The sequence below is a fragment of the Theropithecus gelada genome, chromosome 3 (assembly GCF_003255815.1).
Source record: "Theropithecus gelada isolate Dixy chromosome 3, Tgel_1.0, whole genome shotgun sequence".
NCBI lineage: Eukaryota > Metazoa > Chordata > Mammalia > Primates > Cercopithecidae > Theropithecus > Theropithecus gelada.
In genome coordinates, this window is record NC_037670.1 from 64227809 (window position 1) to 64238570 (window position 10762).

The following is a 10762-nucleotide window of genomic DNA, read 5'->3' on the forward strand; positions in this document are numbered from 1 at the left end:
AATTCAAATTATGTCATTGTTATTATAATTGGACCCCGGGAATGTAAACAGAAATGTATTTGGAAGAGACACACATCGCTGCTGGCCCTGTTGGGCTATTACATTCTATTAGACTAGAAAATGTACAGGTGACACTAAGCCTGTGGCAGAGAAATTGGAAGATTTGTTGAGTGCTGTGACCCTACTCAATTTTTCATAATTTTTCTAGCAGCTCTCACATATTTTTAAAATTTAAAGTCCAATTTTCACTACTAGATAATTTTGATTGGCACTGGCATTACAATGTCTGTTTTCTCAATGGCATCTAACATTTCTTACTCATTACTTGTCACTGGCATGAAGGGCAAGCAGCTTAGTTAGACTGCTCAGAGGCTTTACAGAGCCTATCTTTTATTCTTATATGGAGGGGAAAAACAATCGTGGCGTGACAATATGCCTTAATTTAAAGATGAACTAAGTGTTATAAATGCCTCATAAGCACAAACCTCCTGAATTGTTCTGATGCAAGAGGAACAAATAAAAGAACCATATGAAATCTCCACCTTAATAATTTTATTTTATGACAAATATCTTGCTTGTATTCCTCCATTTTCTTATAAGCCAAATAATTTCCAGATTGAAAAATAACTAGAAGCCATAAAATCATTTACTGTTGTATTATTTTAATTAGTTAATCATTTTACAGCTCTTGTACTTCCCAAGTCCAATATCCCTTATTTTTTGTATTTTAAGTTATTTAAACTTCACAGCCATACAAACGGATGTATCAGACAAGCATGTGAGGTGGTATGTTGAATATATTACCATACAGTATTTCTTTATGCAGAATAATACAAGGCAAATTCTCAGGTGCAGTGACCAAACAATAAAATAAGATGCAAGTGCTCTAGAAACCACCAAGTTTGGACAGACGATTGTAAGCTACAAAATTAGGAAACCTAGGAGAATATTTACTTTACGTAGAGGGAACAGAATGAGTATAAGCTCCAAAGCAAGTGTAGCTTCTGGGAACAGAAGCTTATAGCTGGAGCTCAAACGAAAGGGAAGGGAGAAAGCCAGGCTGCAGAGGAGACTCCATGACTGACGCCATAGTTTCTCTTTCCCCAAGCAGCTGTGAGGAGCTGGGGATAATAATCTCACCATAAAATTCAGAGGAGACTTGAGACTTGGGATTGGATATGTATTTAGGGAAGAGTAACTAAAATAGACAAAAAAATGAGGACTAGAATTCAGGATGGGGAAAAGACTTAAAAGAATAAGGCTAAGGGAAGAATAAGAGGTTTTAGAATGGAGATGACCCACTGAACAACTGGGTCACCTAAAAAACATCCATCTAAGGCATCCATAATGTTGACCTGAAGTAAAAATCTAAGGCAAAATTAGCATAAGTAAAGAATTCGATTTGGCCAAATTTGAGGAGTGAAACCCGGGAAACACATATCCAAACTATGTCAGATAAGTGCTTTCAGTTGGAGAGGTTACAAGCAGATTTTTAAGGACAAGATGAAGAGGTATAGCAAGGTGGTCTCAGCCTGTTCATATAGAAATACTATTGGTCAACAGAAAGAAGCTAAAAGATGATTGGCTAAAGGCTACAGCACTTCTTGGAAGTCATTATCTGTTTGTGATGAACCCAGCTCCTGGAATTCTTATAAGTAAAAAAGTTCAGGAATTTCAGGGGAGTAACTGTGGCATCATGACCACCCTATTTGGCCATTACAATTTAGTTATCCTCATTTGTTGGGTTTTGTTTTCAATAAGTATGTCCAGTGAGAACCTCCCCTTTTGTTTGGTCCAACCTTACAGAATAGCTTACCTTGACTCTGCAAAGTTTAGACTATCTTGGAGACAATTAGTAGACTGTTCTTTAAACCTTCCTCTAGTTGTCTGTATATTCCACCTTATGCAGAAAAGGTGGTCAAAATGGTAGCTAATTTGGGTGAGAAAATAAAACTTTCTCCATGCCCAACACCCTCCACACATATTAGAGTTCAACAGTAAAGGTAGAAGGAGCAGAAGGGATTCAACAATGAAAAATAAATAACCGCGGCCGGGTGCGGTGGCTCAAGCCTGTAATCCCAGCACTTTGGGAGGCCGAGACGGGCGGATCACGAGGTCAGGAGATCGAGACCATCCTGGCTAACACGGTGAAACCCCGCCTCTACTATAAAAATACAAAAAACTAGCCGGGCGAGGTGGCTGGCGCCTGTAGTCCCAGCTACTCGGGAGGCTGAGGCAGGAGAATGGCGTGAACCCGGGAGGCGGAGCTTGCAGTGAGCCGAGATCCGGCCATTGCAATCCAGCCCGGGAGACAGAGCCAGACTCCGTCTCAAAAAAAAAAGAAGAAGAAAAGAAAAATAAATAACCTGTCTGAGAAAAGGAGAGCCCTTTACTTTCCTCCCACAGCGAGGTGGCCATGGACATATCTTTTCAGGTGTGTCAAAAGAGCCTGTTCCTGTGGTTACCTGAATAACAAAGACCCAGGCAAAAATCACTGAGTTGTAGATACACTCTCAGACTAGCCAGACAATTGCAGGAGGACTGGGGAAGGAAGAATAAGATAGTGTCTCTGGAACTTAAGGAGAAGATCTGTTGAGAAGCAGATGCCAATAACTAGAGGGAAACCACCTCAGGCTGAAAGGATAGATAAGGGTCTCCATCGTCTCTGGTGCCACGTGGTCAATCATTGTTGTTTCTCTCTAGGAGTCTGCTTTATTATTTTTTCTTAGAAGCATGGCCTTCTCAGCTTACCTTTCGCTTGTTTCAGATATGGCTACTCAGATTAAATTTGACATGAGCATTTCACTCAGGGACCCCAAAGAGAATAAGGAGGGGCTCTGGGACTCATGTTTGTTTCCTAGAAGAAGGAATCTGAGTGGCCAACCTGGATGACGTTACTTTTCTAATCAGCTGTGTTTAGGATTTTTTAAATTATTATAAACAGGGATCTAAGTGTTCACGGATAGTGTGGTGATTATACAAGCAACTTCCAAGAGCAAGACTGTCTCATACGAAACTTTGCATTTCTTAGCAAGAACCAGGTCTCTAGCAAACAGCAAACATTCAGTAAATTGTTTCTGAGTCTATTAATAAATGATAAGAAAAGGCAAGGGATATCACCATCCTCACTGCATGCCTTCAGATGTGTGTTTCCTATCGGACACGAGTATTCCAACAAAAACTGGAAAAAAGAAAATACAATGCATTCACTGGGCAGAAATACTGTGGACGGGAGGCAAGCATTCGGACAGTAGTGAACAAAATTATTCTTGAGGTCCCCATTAATCAAAGTATTTGTTGCATCCAGAAGCTTGAATCTTTAAGGACAAATATGAATCTTTACCTATCTCCTTTTACTCTTCTCTCCTTTCTCCTAAACTAATTCCAATGTATACATTAACTTTTAAAATTTCATAAAGCCTATCTAATTGGGAATTTAGGTCTCACTCCTTGTGGACACCAGAAGGATATAAATGATTGGGGGAAATCCCACCAAACAGAACGGCAAGAAGATGTATGAATGAGTAGTAAGCTCAGGAGCAATCCATCAGTCCTCTTCTTTATTTTACCCCCAACCCAGAACTTAGGGATGAAGCTTCATAAAGCTCTCTTTGGTGAAGTAGAGAGGCCTGTTCTGTTCCCGAGAAGTGCAGAGCTGCATGTTGGCTTTGGGATGACACTGACTGGGTATAAAATTTATCACATGTGATATCCCATGTGTGATCTTCTACACACATTGTTTAGCTTCTCCAAGACTTTTCTTTGGAAAGTCCACATAGAACAGAAAAAAGAAATGCTGTCTTTTAAAATATCCATTTAACTATCTTGTGCTCCCATGTTTCCAAGGTTAGGGTATTGGGAGAGTTGGTGAAAGAGCAATATGTCAGCATTAACTTGTCTTCAAGCAGGCATGACTTTCCATACCGAATGGTCACGATCTCCAACTTTTAATGGATCCTAAATGTGTGTTTCAAAAATACTGCCATTTGGTAATAAAGTCATACTCAAAGTTTTTAACACTTGTTTGGCGGAATTTCCAGAGACTGGAGAGAAGGTTAAGATCCAGGCGGTTGCTATGACAAGAGCATTATGACTTATCCATCTAACACTTCGTTGCTGTCAGTATGATACAACCCTTCAGCTCCTGGTTTAGAAAAGCAAAGGGAGGGCGGTCGCGGGAGCGAACGGGGCAGGCGCTGTGGGCCAGGCCCCTCCTCCAGCTCCTGCACTAACCTACCGCCTCCCGCCAGGCTCTGCCGGCGCCCGCCATTCCCGCAGCGCCGCTCTGCGCCTGCCGCCCTGAGTGCCAGCGCGGGGCTGGCGGGAGCCTCGGAGGGCGCACGGGCGCACGGGCGCGCGGGGCCTTGGTCGTTGCTCCCTGACTGGCCGCGGTCGCCTCCATGAAGCGGAAAAGCGAGGGGCGGTCGAGCTTGGCCGCCACGTCTCCCTGCTCGCCGCGCTGCTCGTCGACCTCGCCGGTTGTGAAGAAGATCCGCAGCTCCACGCAGCAGGACCCGCGCCGCCGGGGCCCACAGATCGACGTGTACCTGGACATCACCGATCGCCTTCGTTTTGCCATTCTCAACAGCAGACCAAAGAGTGTATCAAATGTACATTATTTCAGCGTAGATAATGAACTCGAATATGAGAACTTCTCCGAAGACTTTGGACCACTCAATCTGGCAATGGTTTACAGATATTGTTGCAAGATAAATAAGAAATTAAAGTCCATTACAATGTTAAGGAAGAAAATTGTTCATTTTACTGGCTCTGATCAGAGAAAACAAGCCAATGCTGCCTTCCTTGTTGGATGCTACATGGTTATATATTTGGGAAGAACTCCAGAAGAAGCATATGGAATATTAATCTTTGGAGATACATCCTATATTCCTTTCAGAGATGCTGCCTATGGAAGCTGCAATTTCTACATTACACTTCTTGACTGTTTTCATGCAGTAAAGAAGGCAATGCAGTATGGCTTCCTTAATTTCAACTCATTTAACCTTGATGAATATGAACACTATGAAAAAGCAGAAAATGGAGACTTAAATTGGATAATACCAGACAGATTTATTGCCTTCTGTGGACCTCATTCAAGAACCAGACTTGAAAGTGGTTACCCCCAACATTCTCCTGAGACTTATATTCAATATTTTAAGAATCACAATGTTACTACCATTATTCGTCTTAATAAAAGGATGTATGATGCCAAACGCTTTATGGATGCTGGCTTCGATCACCACGATCTTTTCTTTGCGGATGGCAGCACCCCTACTGATGCCATTGTCAAAGAATTTCTAGATATCTGTGAAAATGCTGAGGGTGCCATTGCAGTACATTGTAAAGCTGGCCTTGGTCGCACGGGCACTCTGATAGCCTGCTACATCATGAAGCATTACAGGATGACAGCAGCCGAGACCATTGCGTGGGTAAGGATCTGCAGACCTGGCTTGGTGATTGGGCCTCAGCAGCAGTTTTTGGTGATGAAGCAAACAAGCCTCTGGCTGGAAGGGGACTATTTTCGGCAGAAGTTAAAGGGGCAGAAGAATGGACAACACAGAGCAGCCTTCTCCAAACTTCTCTCTGGTGTTGATGACATTTCCATAAATGGGGTCGAGAATCAAGACCAGCAAGAACCCGAACCTTACAGTGATGATGATGACATCAATGGAGTGACACAAGGTGACAGACTTCGGGCCCTGAAAAGCAGAAGACAATCAAAAACAAACGCTATTCCTCTGACATGTCCCCTAGCTGTGCTGACCTCTGCACTATGTAGTATTGTCATCTGGTGGATTGTTTGTGACTACATTCTTCCCATCTTGCTATTCTGTCTCGATGGTTTCAGAACATAGTAGCCATCAGGACCCCCTGACAGATAGCTGCTTCTCTCCGTTTCAAGGACTAAAACGGTCTTGCGTTAAGTAAAATCCTGTGACCAGAACTGAAGGAAGACGCTAGGAAATGAAAACTGCAACAGAAATTAGCACAATTTGAAAACAAAACAAAATTGCAAAAGCTTTAGTTGCTTTCCACCTAAGAAGCGATCAATGGAGAAAATGTCCACTGGAGTTTCAGTAATGAACTTTTGAGTTTGGGTGCAAGCAAATGACTCAAAGAAGGACCCAGCTCTCAAGCTGAAGGACAAAAATGCTGTTGTAAATTTAGTCTCAGGTGTAAATACCCAAGCCCTCTGGTACCCAGGGAGCTGGCTGGTCTGTGGTGAATGTGTGTCCCTGTGATGGCAAGCACTGTAGTTGCTGGCCTTCAGAAGACTTGAGGATCTGATGGAGGTTTTTTATGTATTTATTTTCTGTTCACCTTGTGACCATGTGTCAAAATTTATAAAGATACAAAAGGCATTACTGAGATGGTACTTTCTGTAATTTGATACTATTTGTCTTTATCATCTTCACTTGACTATTTGTAATACTGTTGTAATGTTAACTCTGTTAAGTAACCAAGCTGCTTGTCTTCCACCAAAGGGTGCTTTATTAACAAGAATCTGTGAAAACCACATTTAAACACTGTTGCATGTTGTAATACCAGGTGGTACCTTGGTAACGTAAAACTTGCGAGAGAATATTAATGGTAGCTTTAGAAGACTCAGGAGGAGAAACTGACTTCAGAGTTGGAAGATGTTGCAAGTCATTCCTTTTGGTGTCCTTTAGGGACTGAAGAAACAGGAGGTTGCCCATTGTTTGGCTGCCAGTCATACAAATTAAAATCATATTTCCTTCCATGCATGGAAAAAACACACTGTTGGTTTTTTTGCCTTGGAAACAGCAATCCAAAATAATGTCGACTTAAAAAAAAAAGTTACCGCTTTTTTAGAGTTCTTCTCTGTAACACTGGAGATTTTTTTTTCCTTATGAGATCAGCCTAAGGCCATTGACGTGGCCTGTGATCTCAGTGACAATGATCTGCTTCTGGATCTCACTGTTGCCTTTGATTAGGGAACACAACTGGTAACTCTGCAGAGTGCCTTCTCCCACAACCCTACTGGAACACAGCAGAGTCTGTGCCATGAAGCAATTACAGAAATAGAATTGATTTGCTGCCCCCCCCCAGAAAAAAAAAATGGGTCCCAAAATAAAGAATATTTAATACTCACCTCAGTTCCTTCCATAAGAAGTGAGTGGTTTAATGATTTTTAACCCATTTTTGCCTGTGCTGGGAGCATGGAGGGCTGAGATGTTGACAGGCAGTGGGAAACAAATGCCCTCCTAAGCCACAAGGCGTGCACCAGATCAGTAGGCAACTCCATTTTAAGAAGCTGCCTTTTTCACAAAATTGTAAGAAATAAAAGCGGTTGGAATAAACAAGTTAAAGTCTTTAATGCAAAAAGTAATTGAAAGGCAGTGCTTCCATTTTGGTGTACTTTCTTGGAAGAAAGTGTGAAATTGACTGGCATCAGGAGAGAGGGAAGATGCCGTGTTCTCAGTCAAACAAGAGACTCTTCCCCGCCAGGCACTATGGGGTGGGGTCAGGCCAGCTTTTAAATACTGGGGACTGGATCACAGAAAAACAGTGGTTTTCCGTCCCTGGAAATGAATAGGCACAAAGACCCACTTGGCTGTGGGAAGACCACTCTTCAATAAGATTTGGGTGGGAGGAAGAACATTCCCTTTGCTATTTTGAGCTGAGAAAATATAAATATTCAAACTGTGCCATGCATAAAGCATTGAATTCTCAAGGCATCTCTTCTTTCCCTTACCCTTTTTAAGGCCATCCCCTCCATAAATAATAATCCAGGTAGTTGTGAAAATTGCGCTTCTATCTGATCCCTTCTTAGTTTGGCTTTTCATCCCATCAGAACAAGTAAACGTGGGCACCACAGCTCTTGTGAGTATTGTCTCCCTCACAGTGAACAAGCCTCCTGGTGTTTCGTCCAAGAAAATGTAGGGTGTCAGTGGAACCAGTCGTTTTTCATTTTATAAACTGCCTCTTCATGTTGCCTGCTCAAGTTTCCACCTAGAATTGCTATCACGGTGGCTCTTTCTAAAAATCCTTCTATTTAACTGGTTCACTGAAATTGGTCATAGAAAACTTGTGATTTGGTGAAAAAGCATTCCTTGTAATAACCAAATGACTTAGGATGGTGTGCATAGCAACAGTGTTACACTTAATGGGGACCGTCTCTGGAATCCAGGAAGTCTCTGGGTCTGAGGAATGGAAAGTTTTTCCTGCTATGAATGAGAGTGGACTCTTCCCCTCACCCCCAACTGAAACCACAAACACCCAGAATCTTCTGGGATTCTGACTTAGAGTCCTTGTTACAGAAGACCTTGTTGCTATGGAACATGGAACTGTGTCTGTCAGATGGAGAGATTCCCTCAAGAGCCTTAAACAGCCCTGAAAGTACACCGGGACTGTTGGCAATGAAATTAAAATTAGAAGTGAATATTTCTAGGTGCCCTTGAAGCTTTCTGGGGACTTAAAATTATCAAGAGTCAGGGACAGTCGGGAGGAAGAGCTTCTGCAAAACTGTATTCCTAGAAGTACGGACGGACGTGGCTTTTTGTAGAACTTGGTGGGGAGCAGCTCCTCGAGAGAGCAGAACGGCCTGGCCTTGCCAGTGCTTCCCGGCAGCACGCGGCTCTGCTGGCCTCCAGAATTTCCCCGTTCTGAGCTTGATGCCCCTAGCCTATCCCCTACCTCCTTCCTCCCCTCCCCTCTAGCCCTCTCACGGGGGTGATTGCTACCTCTCTTTTCTTGGGCCTAGACAAGTTTTAGAGGAGTTCCCAAGCATTGTCACAAGGCCAGTGTGCTGGAGGCCAGTGTGCTCGCTGGGCAGGATGTCCTGTGCTTGTGCGTGGCCCCAGGGCTCTCCTGGGGCTTTCCTCTTTTCCCAGTCACCGTCTGAGCCACAGAAGCAGTGCACTCATTGGATGCCTGTTCTTAACATAGCTTCTCTTTCCACATTTTTAAAAAAAAATCATTATTGCATTTTGGAAAGCATTGCTCATCACAAGCAACTTTTAAAACCTATTTTATTGTTCCTTTAAATGTTCTCTCCTGCTGAAACTGCCCTGGAGAGGCTAGCTGCTGCTCTTCCATTTCCCCGCATCAGGGTATTCTCCACGTCACTAAGTGGAGATGACTCCAGATGTGTTTAAAGACTGGACAATTCACCTATTCTGTGTAGGAAATTACCTCCTCAATTTCCTGGTAGAATTGTCAGCAGACATGTTCATCCGATGATAGTACTGCAGTTTTCTATTAATAATTTGCTTTTACCTAACCTGCACTCATGTACAGATTATTAAAAGTTTTAAAATGTAAATGATCAGTATTGTTTTTTTTACAGTGTATATTTCTAATATTTTTTTTTAGTCTTACCTGTTTTACCTTTATTTCTCTGACACCTGTTCTTTTCTTCTTCTTTCTTTTTTTTTTTTTTATTATACTTTAAGTTCTAGGGTACATGTGTACAACATGCAGGTTTGTTACATATGTATACATGTGCCATGTTGGTGTGCTGCCCCATTAACTCAACTTTTACATTAGGTATATCTCCTAATGCTATCCCTCCCCCCTACCCCCTCCCCACAATAGGACCCAGTGTGTGATGTTCCCCTTCCTGTGTGCAAGTGATCTCATTGTTCAATTCCCAACTATGAGTGAGAACATGCAGTATTCGGTTTTCTGTTGTTGCGATAGTTTGCTGAGAATGATGGTTTAAAGCCAAGAGAACTGGTTGAATGAGTGTTTGTATTCCTGAAGGCTAAGATAAAGCTTCCTAATGGCCTGTAAACTTTGCATATGTATGTAGTTTGATACATATTGTCACATTGGAAAATCTTGTGAGTTGTAACTGGTTTGATACAAAATATCAAATAGTGGAAATTGTATAATTACAATCATGTAATTAAAAGTATTAACCCCCCCAAAAATAAAAAATAAATAAATAATTAATTAAAAAGCAAAGGGAAAATCTGCAAAGCAGATACCAGACAAGCCTTTGAAAATTCACTTGTTAATAAAATCACGGCAAAGTTGGAAAATTCATCCATCATTCCTAGTGCTTTTGAAATCCTCACAGGGGACACCTGCCTCCACAGCCAGCCTCTCTATGACAAATGATGTCTCTCATGAGGCTTCTTGAATTCAGGCTGCTACCTATGTGACACTAACAAGAGAAATACTGTGTTTATTCAGATCCATTGAAGTGACAGAGGACATAAACATATTAGAAGAATGGAAAAGTTTATTTAGCACATGCTATTTACCAAGCTCTATGCCAAGAGCCACTTAGCCTGTTAAGAAGGCTACGCCTCAGCCAGGCGCGGTGGCTCATCCCTGTAATCCCAGCACTTTGGCAGGCCTAGGTGGGTGGATCACTAGGTCAAGAGATCGAGACCATCCTGGCCAACATGGTGAAACCCCGTCTCTACTAAAAATACAAAAATTAGCTGGGTGTAGGTGCCTATAGTCTCAGCTACTCGGGAGCCTAAGGCAGGACAATTGCTTGAACCTGGGAGGCAGAGGTTGCAATGAGCTGAGATTGCATTCCACCTCCTGGCAACAGAGTGAGACTCTATCTTAAAAAAAAAAAAAAAAAAATGCTGAGCAAGCTAGGCCTCTCTATGGCAAATGATGTCTCTCATGAGACTTCTTGAATTCAGGCTACTACTTATGTGACACTAACAAGAGAAATACTGTGTGCATTCAGATCCATTGATGTACAGAAGACATAAATGTATTAGAAGAATGGCCAAGGTTATTGAGCACGTGCTATTTACCAAGCTCTCTGCTAAGA

The 10762-nt window shown here is 42.3% G+C and overlaps 1 protein-coding gene across 1 annotated transcript; it reads left to right on the forward strand.

Annotated features, from left to right (window-relative positions):
• The first annotated feature begins 4053 nt into the window (after nucleotides 1-4053).
• Nucleotides 4054-5855, forward strand: CDC14C (cell division cycle 14C). Its single transcript, XM_025379909.1, has one exon. The coding sequence runs from the start codon at nucleotides 4401-4403 to the stop codon at nucleotides 5853-5855; it is 1455 nt and encodes a 484-aa protein (XP_025235694.1). The 5' UTR covers nucleotides 4054-4400.
• Nucleotides 5856-10762: the final 4907 nt, after the last annotated feature.

What these genes read in the sequence shown, in the direction of transcription:
- CDC14C (XM_025379909.1), top strand. Translation starts at nt 4,401, where the DNA reads ATGAAGCGGAAAAGCGAGGGGCGGTCGAGCTTGGCCGCCACGTCTCCC.